Genomic DNA, 19,703 nt, shown 5'->3' with positions numbered 1-19,703 from the left:
GCACCCCGATACCTGCGCCCCAGCCAGGCAGACGGTGCACGCGGTGGCTCGGCTCCGGGCGAAGAGAGGACCCCGCGGGGCGCGTGGGTGCGGGGGCGCTGAGTGTAGGCGCGTGACTGTGCGAGAGAGCGGCCCCGAGCCGGCCGGCCGGGCGAGGGTGCGCGGGGAGCCCGCGTGGGCCAGGCGCGGGCGTGTGCGAGGCGCGGGCGTGCGCGCGAGGGTGTGTGCGCGGCCGAGGCGGAGCGCCGGGCGGGCGGGCGGCGGCGGCGGCGTTAGGACTCCGGGGACACCGCCCCCCGCCCCGCGTCCCGCCCCCGCCCAGCCTCCCGCCTCAGTTCGCGCCGCGCCTCGGCTTCGAGCGCAGCGGCGCCGGCTCCCGGAGCCCAGCGGCGCGCACCGCCTGCCGCCGCGCCGGCGATGCGGGGCCGCCCCGCGCCCGCCCCAGTCCCGGCCCCGGCCCCCGCGGGAAGGGGCTGAGCCGCTGCCGCACGGATGGCGAACCTCGCCGCGCTCGCCTTCAGCCTGCTCCTGCGGCTGCAGCTGCCTCCGCTGCCCGGCGCCCGGGCGCAGAGCGCCGCAGGTGAGTGCGCCCCCGACCCTCGCTCCCTCTCCGGCGCGTCCCGGCGTCCGCCGCTGGGTCCCGGGCGGAGAAAGTTGTGCGGGCTCGAGGGGGTTGCCGGAGCCCGGGTCCCCGCCTGCAGCAGCGGGCTGCCGCGTCCAGGCGCGTCCGGGCCAGCGTGCCCGGCTCCCGGCGTCCCTCGGCCGGCCGCGTTCGGTCAAGTGCACCGCTTTACTTTCCTGCCGGTCCCCGGGCTCGAGTAACTTTCTGCGGCCGCGGAGAATATTTCCGCTCGCCGCCTCCCACTTGTCGGAATCTGTCACTCGAGTGTTTGGGGCGGCGAGATGAGAAGCGGCATCGACGCCCGGGGTGGTGGCGGGGGGAGCGTCCTCTCCCCGCAGCTTCCTGGGCAGCGCGCGCTTTTCGCGTGGAGGACTGGTTGCTAGCAGGCCGAGGCTGCCAGGGAGGTGGCTTTTCTTTTCACTCGGGAGATCCAGGCGGCTCCAGACTCGCTCTAACCACGCTGCGCCCCTGAGCTTGTCCTTACGCCCCTGAAAGCACCGCGGGGGTGTTCGTGTTCAAGGCTGAGGCGGCGAGCCCTCCTTCCTACCCGGTGGTTTCCATCCCAAGTAAACGGGCGCCCCCATTAAGGCCCTTTCGGTGTCGCGGCTTTGACCTGTGAGCGTGTCTGCTCCAGAAAAGTTTGGGGGACTCGTATTTGGGCTTGACCGTGGGAAGGAGGCGAATAGACGTAGTTGCCCTAGTGTGTGTGGGGGATTGCCCTGGCGTGCTCCTAAGGGCAAGTTGACATGTACCGGAGGCCTGCAGGACCCTGGCTGGGTGGGGTCTCACACATCCCAGCCCCCACCGGGGGCAGCTTCCAGCCCTGAACCCCCCAGCGAGTAGGCGGTGGGGGAAGGAGGGAAGGGAGGAAGTGGTGCAGGTATGCCTCCAAGTTTGGAATCATTTTGAAGTTTCCTAGCACCAATGAGCTCAGGTGTGATCACGCAGAGGGGAGGCTGCCGGGATCACAGGGGCAGGCAGAGATGAGCAGGTGGGACTTAGGATAAGATGCGTTTTGAATTGACTAACAGCGGTGCCCGTCTATTATCACGCTGAAAGCGAGGAGAAAGAGAAAGAAACCGTGGGCAGCGTAATCTCCTTAAATAGGCTGCTTCCGAGGGTAAGAGCCGCTGGAGTGACCTTCCATGGGAAATGCACTGGGGTCTTCCTTACTCCAAAATGGAAACTGATTATGGGACTTACGCGAAGGGGGGCAGCCTGCTTCGTGGCTGGGAAGTTAGGTGACTAGGACACTTCTTTTGAGGTGTGTGGAGCTGAAAGGTTGGCTTAGCCAGTAAGGGAAGAGGGACAGCCACACATCATTCTGAAGATGGTGCGCAATTCTGTTTTCCTCGTTTCGAATCTGTGTTAGGTGTGCTAGGTCAGGGAAGGAAGGAGGGTGCTTGGGGGCATTACTGGGGACCAAACATCACTCATGACTTACATTTCACTATCCTCCAGGGCCTGGGCGGCCTGCCACCCGTGAGTGATACTCACGTTCCCTCCGCGAGAATCAGTATCAAAAATATTCCTCCACGGGTCTCGCAGCGTTCTTGGGCAGCGTGCGGTAAAAACCGTCCGGGCTTGGGAAGCTGCCGGAGGCTGGAAGCACGCCGCTTCCGGATGCTCCCGCCAGGTGGCGCTCGCCCACAACTGTTAAAATGCAAATCTAGTTGCTTTCATCTTCGGAATAGAACTTCTTTTCAGTTTTTAAATGAGTAATGTGTTTATTCAGCAGCCTTTTGTTAAAACATTTAGAGAAGTGTGAGGAGCAAGCACCTTTTCTTTGTTTGCTCTTCGGAACACTGGGGAAAGAAAAGCAATCCTGGAGTACAGTTTGGGAAGAAATCTGCTCTTAAGGAACCATGTTTCTTTTGATTTTTCCTGAGCAGAGTGGGCTTCACTGCAGGCGCCGTGTAGCATATACTTAGCAAGGGGCTGCGTTTGTTCCAAGGACTCCTTAAACGAGAGGGGATTAGCTTGTGTTGGAGATCTGATGCATTCTGAGCCTCACTCATTTGTAAAAATGGGAATTTTCCGTGGTATCTTGTCTCTCTGGTTTAATGCTAACTGGTCCATTTAAGTTAATTGTTTTCCCCAGGTTTCTAACAGCTGCACTTGTAGATTCAGGAATGCTGCAAATGTTGACTTTTAAAAACGGACTTCTCTTCATACTTTATTTCTACTTGGAGACATTTTGATATCCAATGTAGCATAAATATGACTCAGTTTGATTTCTTCGAAAGAATCTGACTTAAAACTTTTGGCAAGTTTGCGTAAATAATATGTTTAAAAACCCAATGGTGTGCTCTGCATAGTCTTTTTATCTGGAAAGTCCGAGTCTCAAAAACAATTTCCGTTTGTAAGCTTACATCCAAGTACACAGTTGGGGTGATATGCTTTGCTGTAACATGTTGGTCACGGTGTCCAAAAGTCAGTGGTGAAAGCTTGTCATCAGAAGGCAACTTCCCTTCTTCTTTCTTGTGAGATGTTTTATGAGCCAGGATGATGTTTGTAAGGAATGATGGTTAAAAAAAAAAAAAAAGCATTTAAAATCAGCCTCTGAAAACTGTGGCAAAAACATGGTTTGGGATGAGGAAAGAAGGAGACAGATAAAACAAGTGGATGAGGGCATCATTCATTTATGCACTAGTGGGTTTTGGCATCTGTACACTGAGAGCAAGAATGGATCTGAGAGGGGCTGACTTGCGATGGCAGTTGTTAGCGATGTAGTCATTTACCTCGATAATCATTACCTCTGGGGAGCTGTTAGCAGTACAGTCAAATTTGACTTTCTCTCCTGGATTGCTTGATTTGTTTCCCAATAAAAGAACAATTAACGCGCAAACCTGGCTTGGATTGTTTCAGCAACAACCGCAAGCATGTTCGTAGCGAAAGCAGACCACCGTCTTGGGCTGCAACCCACTGCCTTTCTCCTGTCCTTTTCTTCTTGCCTAGCCCCAGCACGGCTCCTGCCGGCTGCAGACTGCTGACTGAGACGGCGTCCTCTGTAGTAGTGTTAACTGTCACCTTTCAGAGCCACGGCCACAGGACATTACGGTGTCATTCTTTTGAACACGGGATACTCCCATGACACTCTGGCAGCGTGTTGCTGTGGAAACAAGAGCAGTGCCATATAGGTGGTGGGTCCCTGATACGTATTTATTTATGGTGATGAAGAGATGGTAGAATCTCATGGCAACTATGGTGTGTGTGTGAGAAGTTTAACTCAGGAGGCAGCCTGATTGAGCAAAAAAAAAAAAAAAGATTATGAGCTTTGGAGTCTTAAGTCCTCAGTTTGAATTCTGCTCCTGCCTCTTTCTAACTGTGCCAGTTGTGGGCAAGTCCTTTATTTACTCCTTGAATCGCCAGCTCCTCATTTGTCTGGTGAAAATGAACATAGCTGCTTTGCTGGATTTTGTCAAGACCAGATAAGACGATACACGCAGAGTGAGTGCATTGTACTGCTTTGTACTGAAGGGGCGCCTTTTCTCTTACTTGCCCTGGCATTGGTGTATGTACACAGGCCAAGGGGATACCGGTGTTAAGCTCAGTTATGAACTGAAAATTAGCTGAGTTTTGGTAATGATTTTTAGTTTTCCTTTTTTTTTTTTTTGCGGGGGGAGGGGGGGTTCTTGATTCTCTGTAGCCACTTTTAGAAAGAGATTTGGAATGAAACAGGTGTTACTAATACATTTGGCCATTCAAAGATAGGCTTGTTTGTTTCTAAGCACATATCTTGTAAATGAGAACAGATAGAAAACCAAGTAGTTGCACGATGTAACAGGCAAGCAGCTGCCTGTGTCTCCTCTCCCTTCCTACCACCCCCCCCCCCCGCCCTCCCCCCTCACACCGTCTTCCTTGCCTTCGGGCTCTGCCTCCTGATCTATTTCTATCTCTTACCTAACCTAGAAATCAAGTGCTTGGCACTCTGGGGCAGTGGGGAGAAAGATGCTTCGTGCACTTGACAAATAAGCAAAGACTAAGTAAACACACAGAGGGCTGTGGCATTCCAAGAAATAAAAACCTATGAGATTATTGAAAACAAACCATGCCTGACAGGTGTAATAGCATTTGCAGGCACATTACAGAATTGGGGCTGGGAGGCAGTACCCATGTAGATATTAGAAAGCAGTTAGAGTGTCTTGTGAAATCTTATAAAGTGGATTCAAATTGGTTTGGAGAGGAAGAACGCCGCGGGTATTTTATGGATTAAGAGCAATCAGAGGCAGCCAAAGAGACGGGGGATCCCTGGTGGTGTGTGCAGGTCGGACAGGGTGACCAGTGGGGGTGATGGCCTTCAGCCTCGGAGGTGGCCTTGCTGGACACTCTAATTTGCCTGGAAGAGGCAGAAATGACCATGATAAGAATTATTTATTATCTATCAGTAAGAGTTACTGGTGCTAAAAAAGAAAGAGGGATGTAGTAAGGACGCAAAGCATAGATCCCAAGAAACCTGCCAGAAGTCAGCTGTGAAAAATGGGAATTAATGTGTCAAAAAGGCAGAGTGTAAAAAGGTGAGGAGAAATGGTGATCCTTTTGGCTGGTTTTATTTCAAAATATCAGCACTATTTCCCTTGGGGGTATCCTAGGTATTACTGTTTGCCCAGGTGAAGGCTGCTCCGAAGTCCCAACCAGATCTACCATCGATGGGTGACTGATCCATGGAAGTGAGTCCCCAGCATTAGACTTAATTTTTCACCCTGGAGTCAAACTGCCAAAGTCTGTCTGACACACACACACACATTCACTGGTACATGCGGGGAAGAGTTAGAAAGTATTTCCAATTTCTTGAATATTTAGCTTACAATTTTCATTTCAGGCTGGATGGGGTGGGGAGTTGGTAAAAAAAAAAATGGTGACGCCACTTCAGTAAGCAGTTTGGCAGTTTCTTTGAAAAGTTAAACATACACGTGCCATAGGATCCAGCCATTCCGCTTCTAGGAATGTACCCAACAGAGATGAAAACATATGTCAACACAGACACGTACGCGAATGTTCGTAGCAGTGTTCTTCATGGTCGCCAAAAGCTGGGGACATTCCAGATGTCCCTCAACTGGTGAATCCATCCAGTGGGTTACTACTAGCAAGAAAAAGGAGTCAGCTGTTGATACTAGGCTGTAGCATTGGATGAACCTCAGAAAACATTACATTGAACAAAAGAAGCCAGATGCAAAAGATTACATATTACATTAAATATTCAGCAAAGACAACTCTGTGGAGACAGAAGGCAGAACAGTAGTTGCCGGGGGCTGGGCAAGGGAGCGGAGATTTGTCGCGGGTGGGCATGAGAGAGCATTTTAGAGTGATGGAAAGATTTGAAAACTGGGAGGTGCTAATGGCTGAGTGACCCTCAACTCCCAGCTCCTGGCTTGTGATGTGAACTCGGTAAGTTACTGCACTGTTCTGAACCTATCTTTGCGTCTGTGAGTGGGGCCCACTAGTGCCCTGGTGCTGCAAGAGCCAAAGATAACTCCTGTTTATTGTCAAGCTCGGTTCCTGGCGTGAAATAGGCACCTAGTAAATGGCATCACTCTTGCTTGAGCCTTTCACGTGTGTGTGCATGCTAAGTCGCTGCAGTTGTGTCTGAGTCTGTGAGACCCTGTGGGCTGCAGCCCGCGAGGCTCCTCTGTCCGTGGGATTCTCCAGGCAAGAAGACTGGAGTGGGTTGCCAAGACTGAAGTGGGTTGCCACGCCCTCCTGACCAGGGGATCTTCCCGACGCAGGGATTGAACCCATGTCTCCTACGTCTCCCGCATTGGCAGGCAGGTTCTTTAGCACTAGCGCCACCTGGGAAGCCTTGCCAGTCTCTGCGCCACCTGGGAAGCCTTGCCAGTCTCCAAAACAGTTTGGTGCATTCGTTTTCTGCAAGCCTTTATTTGTGGTTGTTCCCCCCACCTCCTTTAGGCTGTGGATTAATAAATCAGTGAGCTAACTTTTCTTCCCTCTCATCAGTTTGGCAAAAATGAAAAAGTTTAAGACTATCACGTTTTGACAAGGATAGGAACAATTAGGTGGCTTTGTTCACTGTTGAGTAGTGAATATTGACACAGCTTTTCTGAGTGCTCATTTGGCAATGTCTGTTACATTTGAGAATGTGAATGCTTTGGGCCTGGAGTGTTTTGGTAGGCTTTGGATTGGTGGTGGAAGGGGAGGGAATAGACCATTCATCCGTTATCTTTCTCATTAAGCCAAGGATGTAGAAATTGGGAAGCCCCCTGCTCGGGGGCAGATACAACATGGTTTTGGCTTCTTAGTTTCCTAACAGGATGGATAGTTTTTAGGGGTGAGAAAAAGTTCCATCCTTGCATTTTTCTGCCTTTGGGGGATTTCTGTAAACACCCCGGAGAATGTGCCCCCGGCAGACCGTGTGCTGCTCTTAAGGTGTCTATTAACCTCAGACATGCTGGGCAACGTGACTGCATCCAGGGGAATGCCACCCACATTCCCGGCTCCAGCTTCCCAAGACCCTGGAAATCCTGTTCCTCTCAGATCACCCTGACTTTGCTTTACTCCCATTTATCCCAGTGGTTCCAAAGCCAGTCATGAGACGACAAGCGCATTTGTTTTGGTCCTTTTCTAACTCTCAGGGGATGGTTATTATTCATCTGTTTAAGGGTCATGTATTTGTGTCTTTGGAACCAAGCATGAATTCATGGATTCAACATCAGCAGGGAGAATGCTTTAAAGACTGCTTACGGGTTTGATCCTCATGAACGGGCGGCCTTGGATGGTCTGGATTAGCTTTAATGGACTATAATTATGCCTTTCTCTGCTGCTCAGTTGGCATCAAGTAGGTCAATGGGAGCCCCTTTAAACCAATTCCGTTTTCTCCATTTTCAGACATCTTTGACAGCATCCTGACTTTTCTGTGACAATGAGGAACTTCAGGCTCACCTCCAGGTTTTCTGTTTCAAACATCCAATCAGTCATTTCTTCCAAAGAGACCTGGTCCCTTTTGGTGGAGATGTCAGAACCTGAGCTGCCCATTGTGGTGTTTTATTTGTCCACTGGAAGAAAACTGAATAAAACAAGAGCTGTTGCTAATGTTAGGGAGAGAAAAAGAAAGACATTTAAAAAAAAGTTTATTTATTTTAATGGGAGGCTAATTACTTTACAATATTGTAGTGGTTTTTGCCATACATTGACATGAATCAGCCATGGGTGTACATGTGTCCGCCATCCTGAACCCCCCTCCCACCTGCCTCCCCATCCCATTCCCTCAGGGTCATCCCAGTGCACCAGCCCTGAGCACCCTGTCTCATGCATCGAAGCTGGACTGGCAATCTATTTCACATATGGTAATATAAAAAAATGTTTCAATGCTATTCTCTCAAATCATCCCACCCTTGCCTTCTCCCACAGAGTCCAAAAGTCTGTTCTTTACATCTGTGTCTCTTTTGCTGTCTTGCATATAGGGTCATTGTTACCATTTAAGAAAGACATTTTTAAACAGCATGCCTCTATGACCATTTATCTCTTTGTGTTTTTTTGGTAAGTTGATTAGATCATGCAAATATATTAATTAAAGATAATTTTGGTATTGTCGTAGTATGTGCTTGCCTATGAGCGTCGCCTGGACACTGATGCCACCGTTTCTTCTTTTCTTAAGCATGTTGGAATCAGCCCTTAAGGGCGTGGGTCCAGGAGATGCTCACTGTTTGTGTTTTTTGGGCACCAGCTTTCTAAGAGGAAAAACGGAAATCCAGTCTAACCCTAAGGCAGCTTGGTGAGTTGTCTGTCGCTGCGTAATCGGTTATCCCTCGAGACTTAGTGGCTTTATTGTCTCACCGTTTCTCTGAATCAGGACTCTGAGTGGCCCAGCTGGGTGCTCTGGGCCCCAGGCTGCAGTCAGGATAGTGGCTGTGGCTGTCATCACTTCAGTTCAGTTCAGTCGCTCAGTCGTGTCCGATTCTTTGCAACCCCATGAATCACAGCACGCCAGGCCTCCCTGTCCATCACCGTCTCCTGGAGTTCACTCAAACTCATGTTCATCGAGTTAGTGATGCCATCCAGCCATCTCATCCTCTGTCATCCCCTTCTCCTCCTGCCCTCAATCCCTCGCAGCATCAGAGTCTTTTCCAGTGAGTCAACTCTTCGCATGAGGAGGCCAAAGTACTGGAGTTTCAGCTTTAGCATCATTTCTTCCAAAGAACACCCAGGACTGATCTCCTTTAGAATGGACTGGTTGGATCTCCTTTGCAGTACAAGGGACTCTCAAGAGTCTTCTCCAACACTACAGTTCAAAAGCATCAATTCTTCGGCGCTCAGCTTTCTTCATAGTCCAACTCTCACATCCATACATGACCACAGGAAAAACCATAGCTTTGACTAGACAGACCTTTGTGGGCAAAGTAACATCTCTGCTTTTGAATATGCTATCTAGGTTGGTCATAACTTTCCTTCCAAGGAGTAAGCGTCTTTTAATTTCATGGCTGCAATCACCATCTGCAGTGATTTCAGAGCCCCCAGAATGAAGTCTGACACTGTTTCCACTGTTTCCCCATCTATTTCCCATGAAGTGATGGGACCAGATGCCATGATCTTCTGAATGTTTTCTGAATGTTGAGCTTTAAGCCAACTTTTTCCCTCTCCTCTTTCACTTTCATCAAGAGGCTTTTTAGTTCCTCTTCACTTTCTGCCATAAGGGTGGTGTCATCTGCACATCTGAGGTTATTGACATTTCTCCCAGCAGTCTTCATCACCTGGGCTCAAATGAGGAAGGGTCCGCTCCTGAGATCACTCACAGGGTTGTTTGGAGGATTCAGTTACTCATGGCTCTTGGACTTGAGGGCCTCAGTTCTTCATGAGCTGGAGGGAGACCATCTGGGTTCCTTGCTACATGGACTTCTCCATCACAGCATGGTACCTGCCTTCACCAGAGTGAGATGCTGAGGGGGTGGGGGAGAGTAAGAGCAAGCTGGAAGTCAGTCTTTGCAACCTCATTTCGGAAGTGACATCCATCACTGTTGCCATGTTCAAGTCAAGTCACTGGGTTCAGCTCACCCTCAAGGGGAGGGAACACCTAAGGTCTTGACTCCCAGCAATGGAAGATCTTTCAGAACCACGTTAGGAGCTCAGCCACAGGAACCTCAAATAAATGACCCGTGGTATAGGAAATTTCGGTTCTTGGAGAAAAATACAAACATCACTTTTAAAGTGTGTTCATATCTTTTCATTCTTTTTATTATTTTGGGTGCCAGTGTCAGTTCAGTGTCAAGGTTTTACTCTCTAAAGGACTTTGAGTAAAGAGATTTATTGTCTCACAATTGACTTAAATCTTAAAAAAATTATGAAAGTCATTATTAAAAATGAATTGATATGAAGATTCATGAGAAAAATTTTCAAACCTTACCCTAAAAGTTGAAGCACTGTGTTTTTGTAAGACTATAAAATGATCACACTAGCATGTAGGCTCCGCAAGACCCAGTTAATAGGAAACAGTAGGTTAGGGTATTAATCAAATTTAGCTGAAGTTTGTTAGTTTTATTGCATACAGATGCTCGGTAAAAAATTTAGTACTTAATATTTTAGGCCTTTTGGACCTATTTTTAGACAGTTTTTTTTTTCCTTTTAATTTTCACAGGCTAAAATTGAGAATTAAGTTGGCAGTGATTGAAAAGCTTAATGTAAATATACAAATTATTATATGGATCAAAACATGTCCTGCCTGAACTTTTAGATTTGGTTGCTGAGGCAGTAGCACAGTCATTACAGAAGAACATTACTCAGTATTTTGGTGATGCTGGTGGTAAAGAACCTGCTTGCCAACGCAGGAGACTTAAGAGACGCAAGCTCGACCCTTGGGTCAGGAAGATCCCCTGGAGGAGGAAATGGCAACCCACTCCTGTGTTCTTGCCTGGAGAATCCCACGGGCAGAGGAGCCTGGTGGGCTAATGTCCATAGCATCAGACTTAGCACTCACACGTGGATGGGGCCCATGAAATCTTCCAGGAAGGATGGTTTTGTGAAATCTGGATGGGCTGACCAGACATTAGAGCTCCTGATGGGGATGTGCTCCAGAAATGTACCTGTTTTCACACATTACCTATTTGCTTGGTGTTGGGAGTGGTGGTTCCAAAGGTCCCCATTGTGCTTGTCTAGGCAGTTGTCTATAAGTAAGTAGGTGGGAGGGTCACCGGTTTACAATGCCCAACTCCAGGCCCTTCTGGACTCACCTCTGCAAGGTGACCTTGAGGAATGAGGAAACCAAGATGCCTCGAATTTGCCCTTCATCTGCCTTGGGGAACTGCTTGTCTGGCTTCTACTTTCAGGGGCTTGGATTTTTGAGCAGTTTCTCATTTATTCATTGTCATCCTCAGTCCTGCTGAGTCAGACTGTGCAAGGTTAGGTGCCAGGCACCCCTCCTGCTGTGAAGGAGGTGGGAGGCACACTCGACTTTGGTGTCTAAGTGAGGCTGCTGCACGTGGCTCTGTGAAACTTGCACAGCTCTACATGCAGGACTGGGTCAAGGATCTTATTCTGCTCCACTAGACCAGCTTTGAGTTCAGAGCTGTTTCCATATCTAGTCTCTCTCCTATTTCCAGATCCAGAGCTCTGATATTTTAACCGTTATTTTTTCTTTCACCTGCCAGATATTTTCTGTTTATCCTCTCTTTACCTTTTACATTATCCTTTTACCTTCTTATTACAGGAAATGTGTACACTGGGTTGGGGTAATGGTTTTTAGCTCGGAAACTTCAGAACAAAGACTTTAAAGATTCTGCTGCTGCTGCTAAGTCGCTTCAGTCGTGTCTGACTCTGTGCGACCCCACAGATGGCAGCCCACCAGGCTCCACCATCACTGGGATTCTTCAAGCAAGAACACTGGAGTGGGTTGCCATTTCCTTCTCCAGTGCATGAAAGTGAAAAGTGAAAGTGAAGTCGCTCAGTAAGTTTCCGACTCTTCGTGACCCCATGGACGACAGTCTACCAGGCTCCTCCGTCCATGGAATTTTCCAGGCAAGAGTTCTGGAGTGGGTTGCCATTGCCTTCTCCGAAACATGTCTCAAACCAGGACTGGGGAGGGGTGGAGTGGGAGGAATGATCAGTTATAGTCAGAGTCTAGGAGCATGGCCAGCCTCTTTTCTGTACCTCGGCTGGCTCCAGTTTAGGATAGTTATCTTCCTCTAAACACAATTGTCTAGAACAGAACAGAGGGCAGCTCTCTAACACTTTAGTTGCATTGTCTTGAGGCCCTTTAAATTGAATTTATGGAGGAACTGTGGAACCTCCTGGCAAAAGGAAACTTACAGTTTCCAACTGCTCAGATGCTCAGCTCAAACATGCAAACACCTTAACTGAACTCCATACCACTCTTGCTTCAAACAGAAGTTTAAATACTTTCTTGGAGGATGTACTTATTGTTGCAAAATTTCCATTTCAATTAAGTCTTAAATTTTCTGTACAGAGGACATGTATTCCAAGTAGAACATTACTCCTGGGACTTGACCCCTTGAACACAATTTTTGGTGTTTAGTTAACCTGAACAAATCCCAGAGTTTCAGGGTCATTATTGTGTGTAAAGATGTATGTGTATTTTTAAAACAAAATTTTTTTTACCTATGATATTGTTTTTAAAATATTAATCTATTTATTTTAATCGGAGGATAATTACTTTACAATATTGTGATGGTTTTTGCCATACATCAACATGAATCGGCCACAGGTTTACATTAAAACAGAATTTCTTAGTATAACTTGGGACCTCTCTCTGTACTGGTCACTCTTTCAGTGAAGGTGGATGATGTCAGAACTTTCTTACTTTATTATCTTTATGTCTTCTCACCCATAAAATGTTCAGCATACATTTAAATTCACTTGTATGCAGAATCACATTGTTATTACTTTTACTTGAGAATTAATTTAGCAAGTCCTGAAGCATTTCTCAATTCCGTTCTCATTTTCTCTTAACTCCAAAACCTCAGCAGCTATCGTTTGTCCCCCTAGAATTGCTGATGATCTGTTCCACGTGGAGCTCTAGGTATCTTGGTACTTCCCTCATAGCAGCCTATCTTTTCAGATGTCTGAGTGGGGGTCCTCCCTTTGTGATCTGTACGTTTTGGCTCAAATCTGACATTTCCTCCTTTTGGGGTCTGAACTCCCTTTGGAGAAAATTCTTAGTTCTGGCTACTGTTTTGGCTCATACAGAAGCTTCTAGGAATTATGCCTTGAGCTCATTGCTCTTGGCTCAGCCATCTTTTTTTATATGCAAGGTCCCAATGATTGGAGGCAGAAGAATAGTGAATAATTTTCACTTGGCTCAGCTCTTCTCACGAAGACTCTCATGTTTCAGGCGTCTTTTACTTACTGTTTCCTACCTTGGCATTCTGATCTGTGACTGAAAGCTGGTTATGACAGTGAGTGAGGCATGCCTGTCCCACTTCTGACACCAATGGCAGAGTCAGAATGGATTAGAGGTTATCTCGCAGAGACCTTGTTTGTGCTCCAAACTTCCATGAATTCCTGATTTGTTTAACCAGAGATGCAGGGTCTCATGGAAGGGAGGTGACCACACAGAGATGAAGCAGATGTAGTGTCTTGGCCTGCCTTTTTCTGGCCTCTTGGTTCCCCTCATGGAGTGCCTGTCTGCTAGTGACACCTTCAACACTGGCAGAATCCTGTCTATACACAGAAGCAGGCAGAATTTTGCTGTGCCACTGCATATAAGATCTTGGAAGATTTTATACTAAAAATATGAGCATCTATTAAGAGATATTTACAAATATTTACAGATATGTTCTTCTGGTTCATGAAGCAAACTCAGCATCTGCAAGGCCACATCCTTTTCTGTAGGAAGAAAAAAAAAGAGAGCCTATTTTATGGATGTAACAATTGAATGTTGTATTACTGATAACACCCTGTATGTTTATGTTAGGGTAAGAAGCAAAATGGAAGGCTGCCCTTTGCAAAATAAGTATATAGAGAAATGGAATTGAGATGGTTACATAAAGGGCATTTTGGCCTTAATTTGTGATATTCTGTTTCATTTGAAATGGAGAATGCACTTAAAAATTTGTTACAATCATTTGATAATTCTTGATAGAGAAGAATATAGGTGTTAATTACATTTCTCTTTGTAATGTTTCTGCATTTAAATTATTTCCTTAAAAAGCGATACCCTTGTAATTTAAGATTTGTTGCAAATTATAGGGATTTTTAAATATATGTACTGTTTCTCAATCATTCTTTCAAAACAAATTGAGGTTTTATTTTCTGTATGGAAAGCCTTCTTTCAGAGTCTGTAATGAGGAATCCTACGGGGAAGTCTAAGACCCCAGCCTCTGGTTGGAAGAAACAAGGCAGAGAATTGCGTTGCAGATGCAGGGAGGCCCTGGAGCTTGAGTGATGGGGGCCCCTATGGAGGAGGGCTTCTTAGGTGTCATCATCCGGCCACTTTCCACACCCCCTTCTCTCCCCTGGGAACTCCATGGAGGAATGACAGAGATTCTTGAAGGCTGTGGAAGGCACACTTCACCTAGAGGAATAAGACTGCAGAATCTTTTCAACGTTTAGAAATGCTGTGAACCTGGGCAGCATGACGTCTAAAATGGCCAGATGACGTCTGTGTTTCTTAAGAGCTGGAGTTCTAGTCTTTGACTTTAGGATTTTGATTGTTTCCCCAGAAAATCAAATCATTTGAGATCTTTGATGGAGGTTAAAATATTAAAAATCTACCCTTTCCTGATCAATCAGTTTTGTTATTCGATACCATCCATAGTCTGTTCTGAAGGAAGAAATTGTGAAACCCCCAGGGTCTGGAGGTGAAACAAAAAGAATCAGTTTCCTGGATTGTTTGTTTCAAAGGGCGACTCCATTAGTCCAGATCAGAATATGACAGAGGGAATTTTCACTCTCCTGGGATGAAAATTTCTAAACCCAGAGGAGTGTACAGAGAAGCAGAGCATTTGGCTCATGTTGGAATGGAAAGCAGGAAATACAAGGAGATGACAAGTCATTTGGTGAGATGATGGATGATAGAGGAATAATAATAGGGAGCCAGATTTCAAAGTTATGAAAATCACAGGTGCACTGGGGTATATCTGCAGAGCATGAAGGATTCAAACGGTGCATGGGGATGACCCAGAGAGATGTTATGGGGAGGGAGGTGGGAGGAGGGTTCATGTTTGGGAACGCATGTAAGAATTAAAGATTTTAAAATTAAAAAAATAATAATTAAAAAAACAAAAACAAACTGAACCTCAGGAGAACAAATACGAGAGGAAATGACTACCAAAAAAGGAAAACTAACTCTGTTGTGTCCTTAAGAACTTAAAATGAACCAGATATTTTTCAAAGGCTTTTTGCTAATTGTCACTTATAGAGTCTTCGTAACAGTCCTATGAAGTGGATACAGTTATCACCAAAAATGAGGAACAGAGTGGTTAAGCTACGAAGGTTACACAGTTTTAGTGAGTGGTAGAGCCAAGGCTTGAACTTGAGCAATTTGAGCCTGAAATCTGCCTTCTTAGCCATGGCTTCCTGCTTTCTCTCTGGCTTACATTGTGTTGGGTGCTGTGCTAAATTCATCCTTAGGGGGAAAGTTTAGGTCCCATTTGAAATTCCTGGGTGGAAAGCCTGCCTTCAGAATTTTCAACGAGAATTCCTGTTGGGGAGTTCTAAGACTCCGTTGAATTCTCATGATGATCTCATGAAAGCAGGCACAACAATCCCGTATATTAGATAAGAGAATGGTTTTATGGGTTAAAGGGTTTGGCCACAGTCACACATGCAGTCATCTCATTTCCAAGTCCCAAGTCCTTAAACACATGATGTTGAATTTTAGAAGACTCTTAGGTCTGTAAATGTGTGGGGAAGAGGGGCTGTGTTCCTAAGAAAGATGCCCCATCTCACCCCCAAGTAAGTCTCCAACCATACCAGTCTCAAAGGAGAGTAATTCATAGGACCCTCACTTGTCCTGGAACAAAAGTTAGGTCCTTTGATGTGGCTGATTGTACACTGGGGGCTCAGCTGCTGAAGGTGCTTGAGCACCCTCAGGCACTTAGATGGGATGAAGGGTTCATCTTCAGCTATGGTCTTTGGACCTCTGGGTCTCCAGCAAACATAGTATTTTAGGAAAACACGTTTTGGTTGGACATAGTTGACTGAATTTATTTAAACCACAGGATAGTCACCCTGTGGATTTAAGACAGAGGCATACAATTTGAGTTTTAAAAATGAGTGGCTGAGCCTAGGCTATCAGGTGGGACTGCTATTGAGTTTGCACCAGCAGCTGTCGAATGTCACAGGTTTTGCAGCAAGACTTTGGTTCTAAAATATAATGAAAGTATTAGTTGCTCAGTCATGTCTGGCTCTTTGAGACCCTATGGACTGTAGCCCACTAGGCTCCTCTGTCTGTGGAATTCTCCAGGCAAGAATACTGGATTGGGTAGCCTTTCCCTTCTCCAGGGAATCTTCCTGACCCCTAGGATCAAACCTGGGTCTCCTGACAGATTCTTTACTACTGCGCCACCAGTGAAGCCCTCTGAAATATAAAGGTCTGTGTAATTTTATCTCAAATTTTCCAAAAGTACCAAATACCTCCCTATTGAGTTTTTCATTGTGTGACCTGCAATAAAGAATATGTAAATCTCCTCTCAATTTCTACTCTTGTGACTGCAATTTTGAGGTTACTCCCTAACATGAACTTTGGGTAGTTCTTGGCTGTTTTTCACATGGAATCAGGTCTGAGGCAGGTGGACCCATCTGCTGCGTCATGAAGGGAACAATAGCTGTTAAAAGCGCAGGCTCTGATCTCAGACTATGTGGGGGTCAAGTCAGTGATGTGTTACTTATAGGCTGTATGACCTTGAGCAGGTTATTTGAGCCCTCTGGGCCTCAATTTTATCATCTGTGAAATGAGGGTAATCACAGTAACTTTCTTGTAGAGTAGTTGTGAGAAATCAAGGAGGTGATATCCCTAATAAAATACTTAGCCAGGCTCATGGAAGTTGCTTGGTAAATGCCAGCTATTCTTGGTGGTGATGCTATTGCTGGAGCTCCGTGGAGCACAGAGTACAGGGCGAGAATGAACAGTTGTCTTGGTTTGTCCAGGAGAGAGGTGTTTCCCAGGATGTGGAATCTTCCGTGCTGAAACCAGGCAAACCAAAATGAGTTGGTCACTCAGATGCCCATCCCATGCCACACAGCTCTGTTCAGAGTGGCCTCATTGCATGTGCTGTGCAGGTTCCTGCAAGTTGCATGCACAATTCTTATTTATGTAGCAGAATAAAATAAGATTATATATTTGACCTGCATTTCATAGATGTTAATATAGGAAGAAATAAAATAGCTTTTGTCAGTTTCTGAAAATATCACCATTAGAGGAGCTGTCTGGGGTCTCCTGATATACCTTCTGGATCCTGACATGAAACAGAATCCAACTGCACTGTGTTGTGAGACTTCCAATGAAGGGACTACATGGTTGGGGTAAAGGGAACCCGCAAGGGGTCCTGAGACTTCTGGAGCCTAGGAATGGTGGGAGGTTATTGGTACCTTTTAATTTGCAAAGGAGCAGTGGGAGGGAATTATCTTAATAGAGCCCTTTTGTGTGCTGCTCTGAATTCCTGGAGGGAGAGTCCTTTGCCCTCTGGTTCTGATTGTGTTCAGCAGATGGGGAGCACTGGCAGGGGATTTTGAGGCTGGAGGAGAGGGCTTGGGGTGTTTATCCTCCTCTCTGCCTGCCTCACTGCTCTCTGGTAGGGCTGTAGTCCTCAGTGGCAGTGGTTCTCAAAGTGTGCTCCCTGGACCAGCAACATCACCTGGAAACTTTATAAATGCAAATTTTGGGGACCCACCTCAGACCTGCTAAATCATAAACTCTGGGGTGGGTAATCTGTGCCCTCTAGGTGACTCTGATACATGTGAAAATTTGAGAACTGCTGGTCTAGGGAGCAGAGATATTCATTTTATGTGGGGTCTTTGGCTAGTTAAGTTCCTTCTCTGATTTGGAGTGCAGTTTCCATCTCAGCCAAATGAGAGAGAGTTTTGCCAACTCTGTTCATAGCGCTTGTTCCTTTTAAATAGTCTTTTTACTTATTTATGTGTTTATTTTCTGACTCTCTTTTTTCCACCTGCCTTTTTTTTTTTTTTGGCTGTGGTGTGTATTCATTGCTGTGCATGCTCTTTCTTTAGCTGCTGAGAGCGGGGGCTACTCTCTAGCTGCTGAACTTGGGCTTCTCATTGTGGTAGCTTCTGTTGTGGGACAGGGACTCGAGAGCATGGGCTTAGCTGATCCACAGCATGTGGAATCTTCCTGGTCCAGGGATCTGAACCCGTGTCCCCTGCATTGACAGGCAGATTCTTAACCACTGAACCCCCAGGGACGTCCTGACTCTTTTCTGTTAGAATTATCTCTCCACAACGGTCAGGACTTTGTTCTTTTCACTACTGATCTCCCACGCCCAGGACAGTTCCTATACATGGCACTCAGTGTTGGTGAATAAATGGATAGGAAGTGGTTTCATAGATCACTTTCAGCAGTTTTAATTTTAATGTGAAGATTCTATGTTCTGTCTTATATAATAATTGCTAGTTTATCTTAAATCTGTCAATTTGAAATCTCAACCTGCAATCCTATTTTTTTTAAAAGGAAAATAATAATTGATGAATTAAAGAAAGAATATTTAAAACACCCTCTGTGTGCCAGGGGAAATCCGTCACACATTCTTTTATTTATCTTCATAAAGACTCTGTGAAGTTGGATCACTATAAAGGAATGCTATCTTAATGAGATTATGTGACATACCCAAAGTCACGTAGCTATTTTTAGTTTTATGGAAGTATAGTTGGTTTACAATAGTGTTAATTTCTGCTATACAGCAAAGTGACTCAGTTATATATATTCTTTTTCATTATGGTTTTTCGCAGGATATTGAATATAGTTCTTTATGCTGTATACAGTAGGACCTTGTTGTTCACAACGCTGTTAACTGGCCAAACCCAGCTTTCAGTCAAGCTGTGTTCACTTCTAGGCCAGTATTGTTTTAATTTCAGAGCTATAAAAGATTCAAAGAAATCTACTGAATTGCAAAGATTGATTACATTATAAAAGAATTGTTTGCCTTGAAATATGTTTCATCTTGAGTCACTCAACATGGAGAGAGTATAGGCATTTAAGTCAGAAAGACTTGAATTGAAACCTCACCTTTTGCCACTTAAAGGCTGTGTGTCCTTGGGTGAGTAACTGTACCTCTCTGAGCCTAGATTCCCCTATCCATCATCAATAGGATATAATTCTACCCTGACAGGGGCAGCTGTGACCATTTGAGATAATGCATATAAAATACCTGGCAAGTGATAATAGCAGTGGTGGTTTCTAAGAATTTTTTTGAGAATTGGTAATTCCTGTATAAATTGTGATAAATCTCAGTCTAAGGGGTGGATTTTAGAGTTTATTGTTCTTCATTAGGAAAAACTGATCATGTGACTTGAACTCACAGCAATCTTTGGAGATACTCTCAGTCCTGTCTGGATTGGCTATGGGCTCAGACTGCCTGAGATCCTGAGTCATCTTGCTTACTTGCTGTACGTCCTTGGGCAAACTAGTTAGCCTCTCAGAGCCTTAAATATCTTTATCTCAAAATGAGGAACGATAGTACCTATCTCCTTAGACTCTTAGTCTCATATGAAATAACATGTAAAATGGCAAATAAATAATATGAAAATTATTATTGTTAAATGGGAATTTCTTTTGTATATCACATAGCTCCATGGTCTCATTGCTGTTGAAATTTAGACGTGCAGATTCTGTCTGTGCACATAGTGAGAGTTGCTCAGTCGTGTCTGACTCTTTGTGACCCCATGGACTATACAGTCTGTGGAATTCTCCAGGCCAGAATACCAGAGTGGGTAGCCATCCCCTTCTCCAGGGGATCGTCCCAACCCAGGGATCGAACCCAGGTCTCCTGCATTGCAGGAGGATTCTTTACCAGCCGAGCCACCAGGGAAGCTATGCACATAGTCGGCATCAAGTGAGGCCCTAAGTATGGTAACCGTACAGCAGGTATTGTGCAAAACTCCTTTCGTCTCTGAAATCCTGTTTAGAAGGCTCATCTTCTAGTATGCAGTCAAGATTTTGGAA

At 45.8% G+C, this 19,703-nt stretch overlaps 1 protein-coding gene across 8 annotated transcripts in view; it reads left to right on the top strand.

Annotated features, from left to right (window-relative positions):
• Nucleotides 1-460: 460 nt before the first annotated feature.
• Nucleotides 461-19,703, top strand: part of PTPRT (protein tyrosine phosphatase receptor type T) — a 1,160,687-nt gene continuing 1,141,444 nt past the window's right edge. For all 8 annotated transcript variants that reach the window (XM_069548590.1, XM_069548586.1, XM_069548589.1 and 5 more), the window contains exon 1: nucleotides 461-580. In XM_069548590.1, coding sequence (XP_069404691.1) covers nucleotides 493-580 — 88 coding nt within the window. In that variant the 5' untranslated portion in view covers nucleotides 461-492. The remainder of the gene's footprint in view (nucleotides 581-19,703) is intronic.

The sequence above is a fragment of the Ovis canadensis genome, chromosome 13 (genome assembly GCF_042477335.2).
Source record: "Ovis canadensis isolate MfBH-ARS-UI-01 breed Bighorn chromosome 13, ARS-UI_OviCan_v2, whole genome shotgun sequence".
NCBI lineage: Eukaryota > Metazoa > Chordata > Mammalia > Artiodactyla > Bovidae > Ovis > Ovis canadensis.
This window is presented reverse-complemented; position numbering and strand designations above follow the sequence as displayed.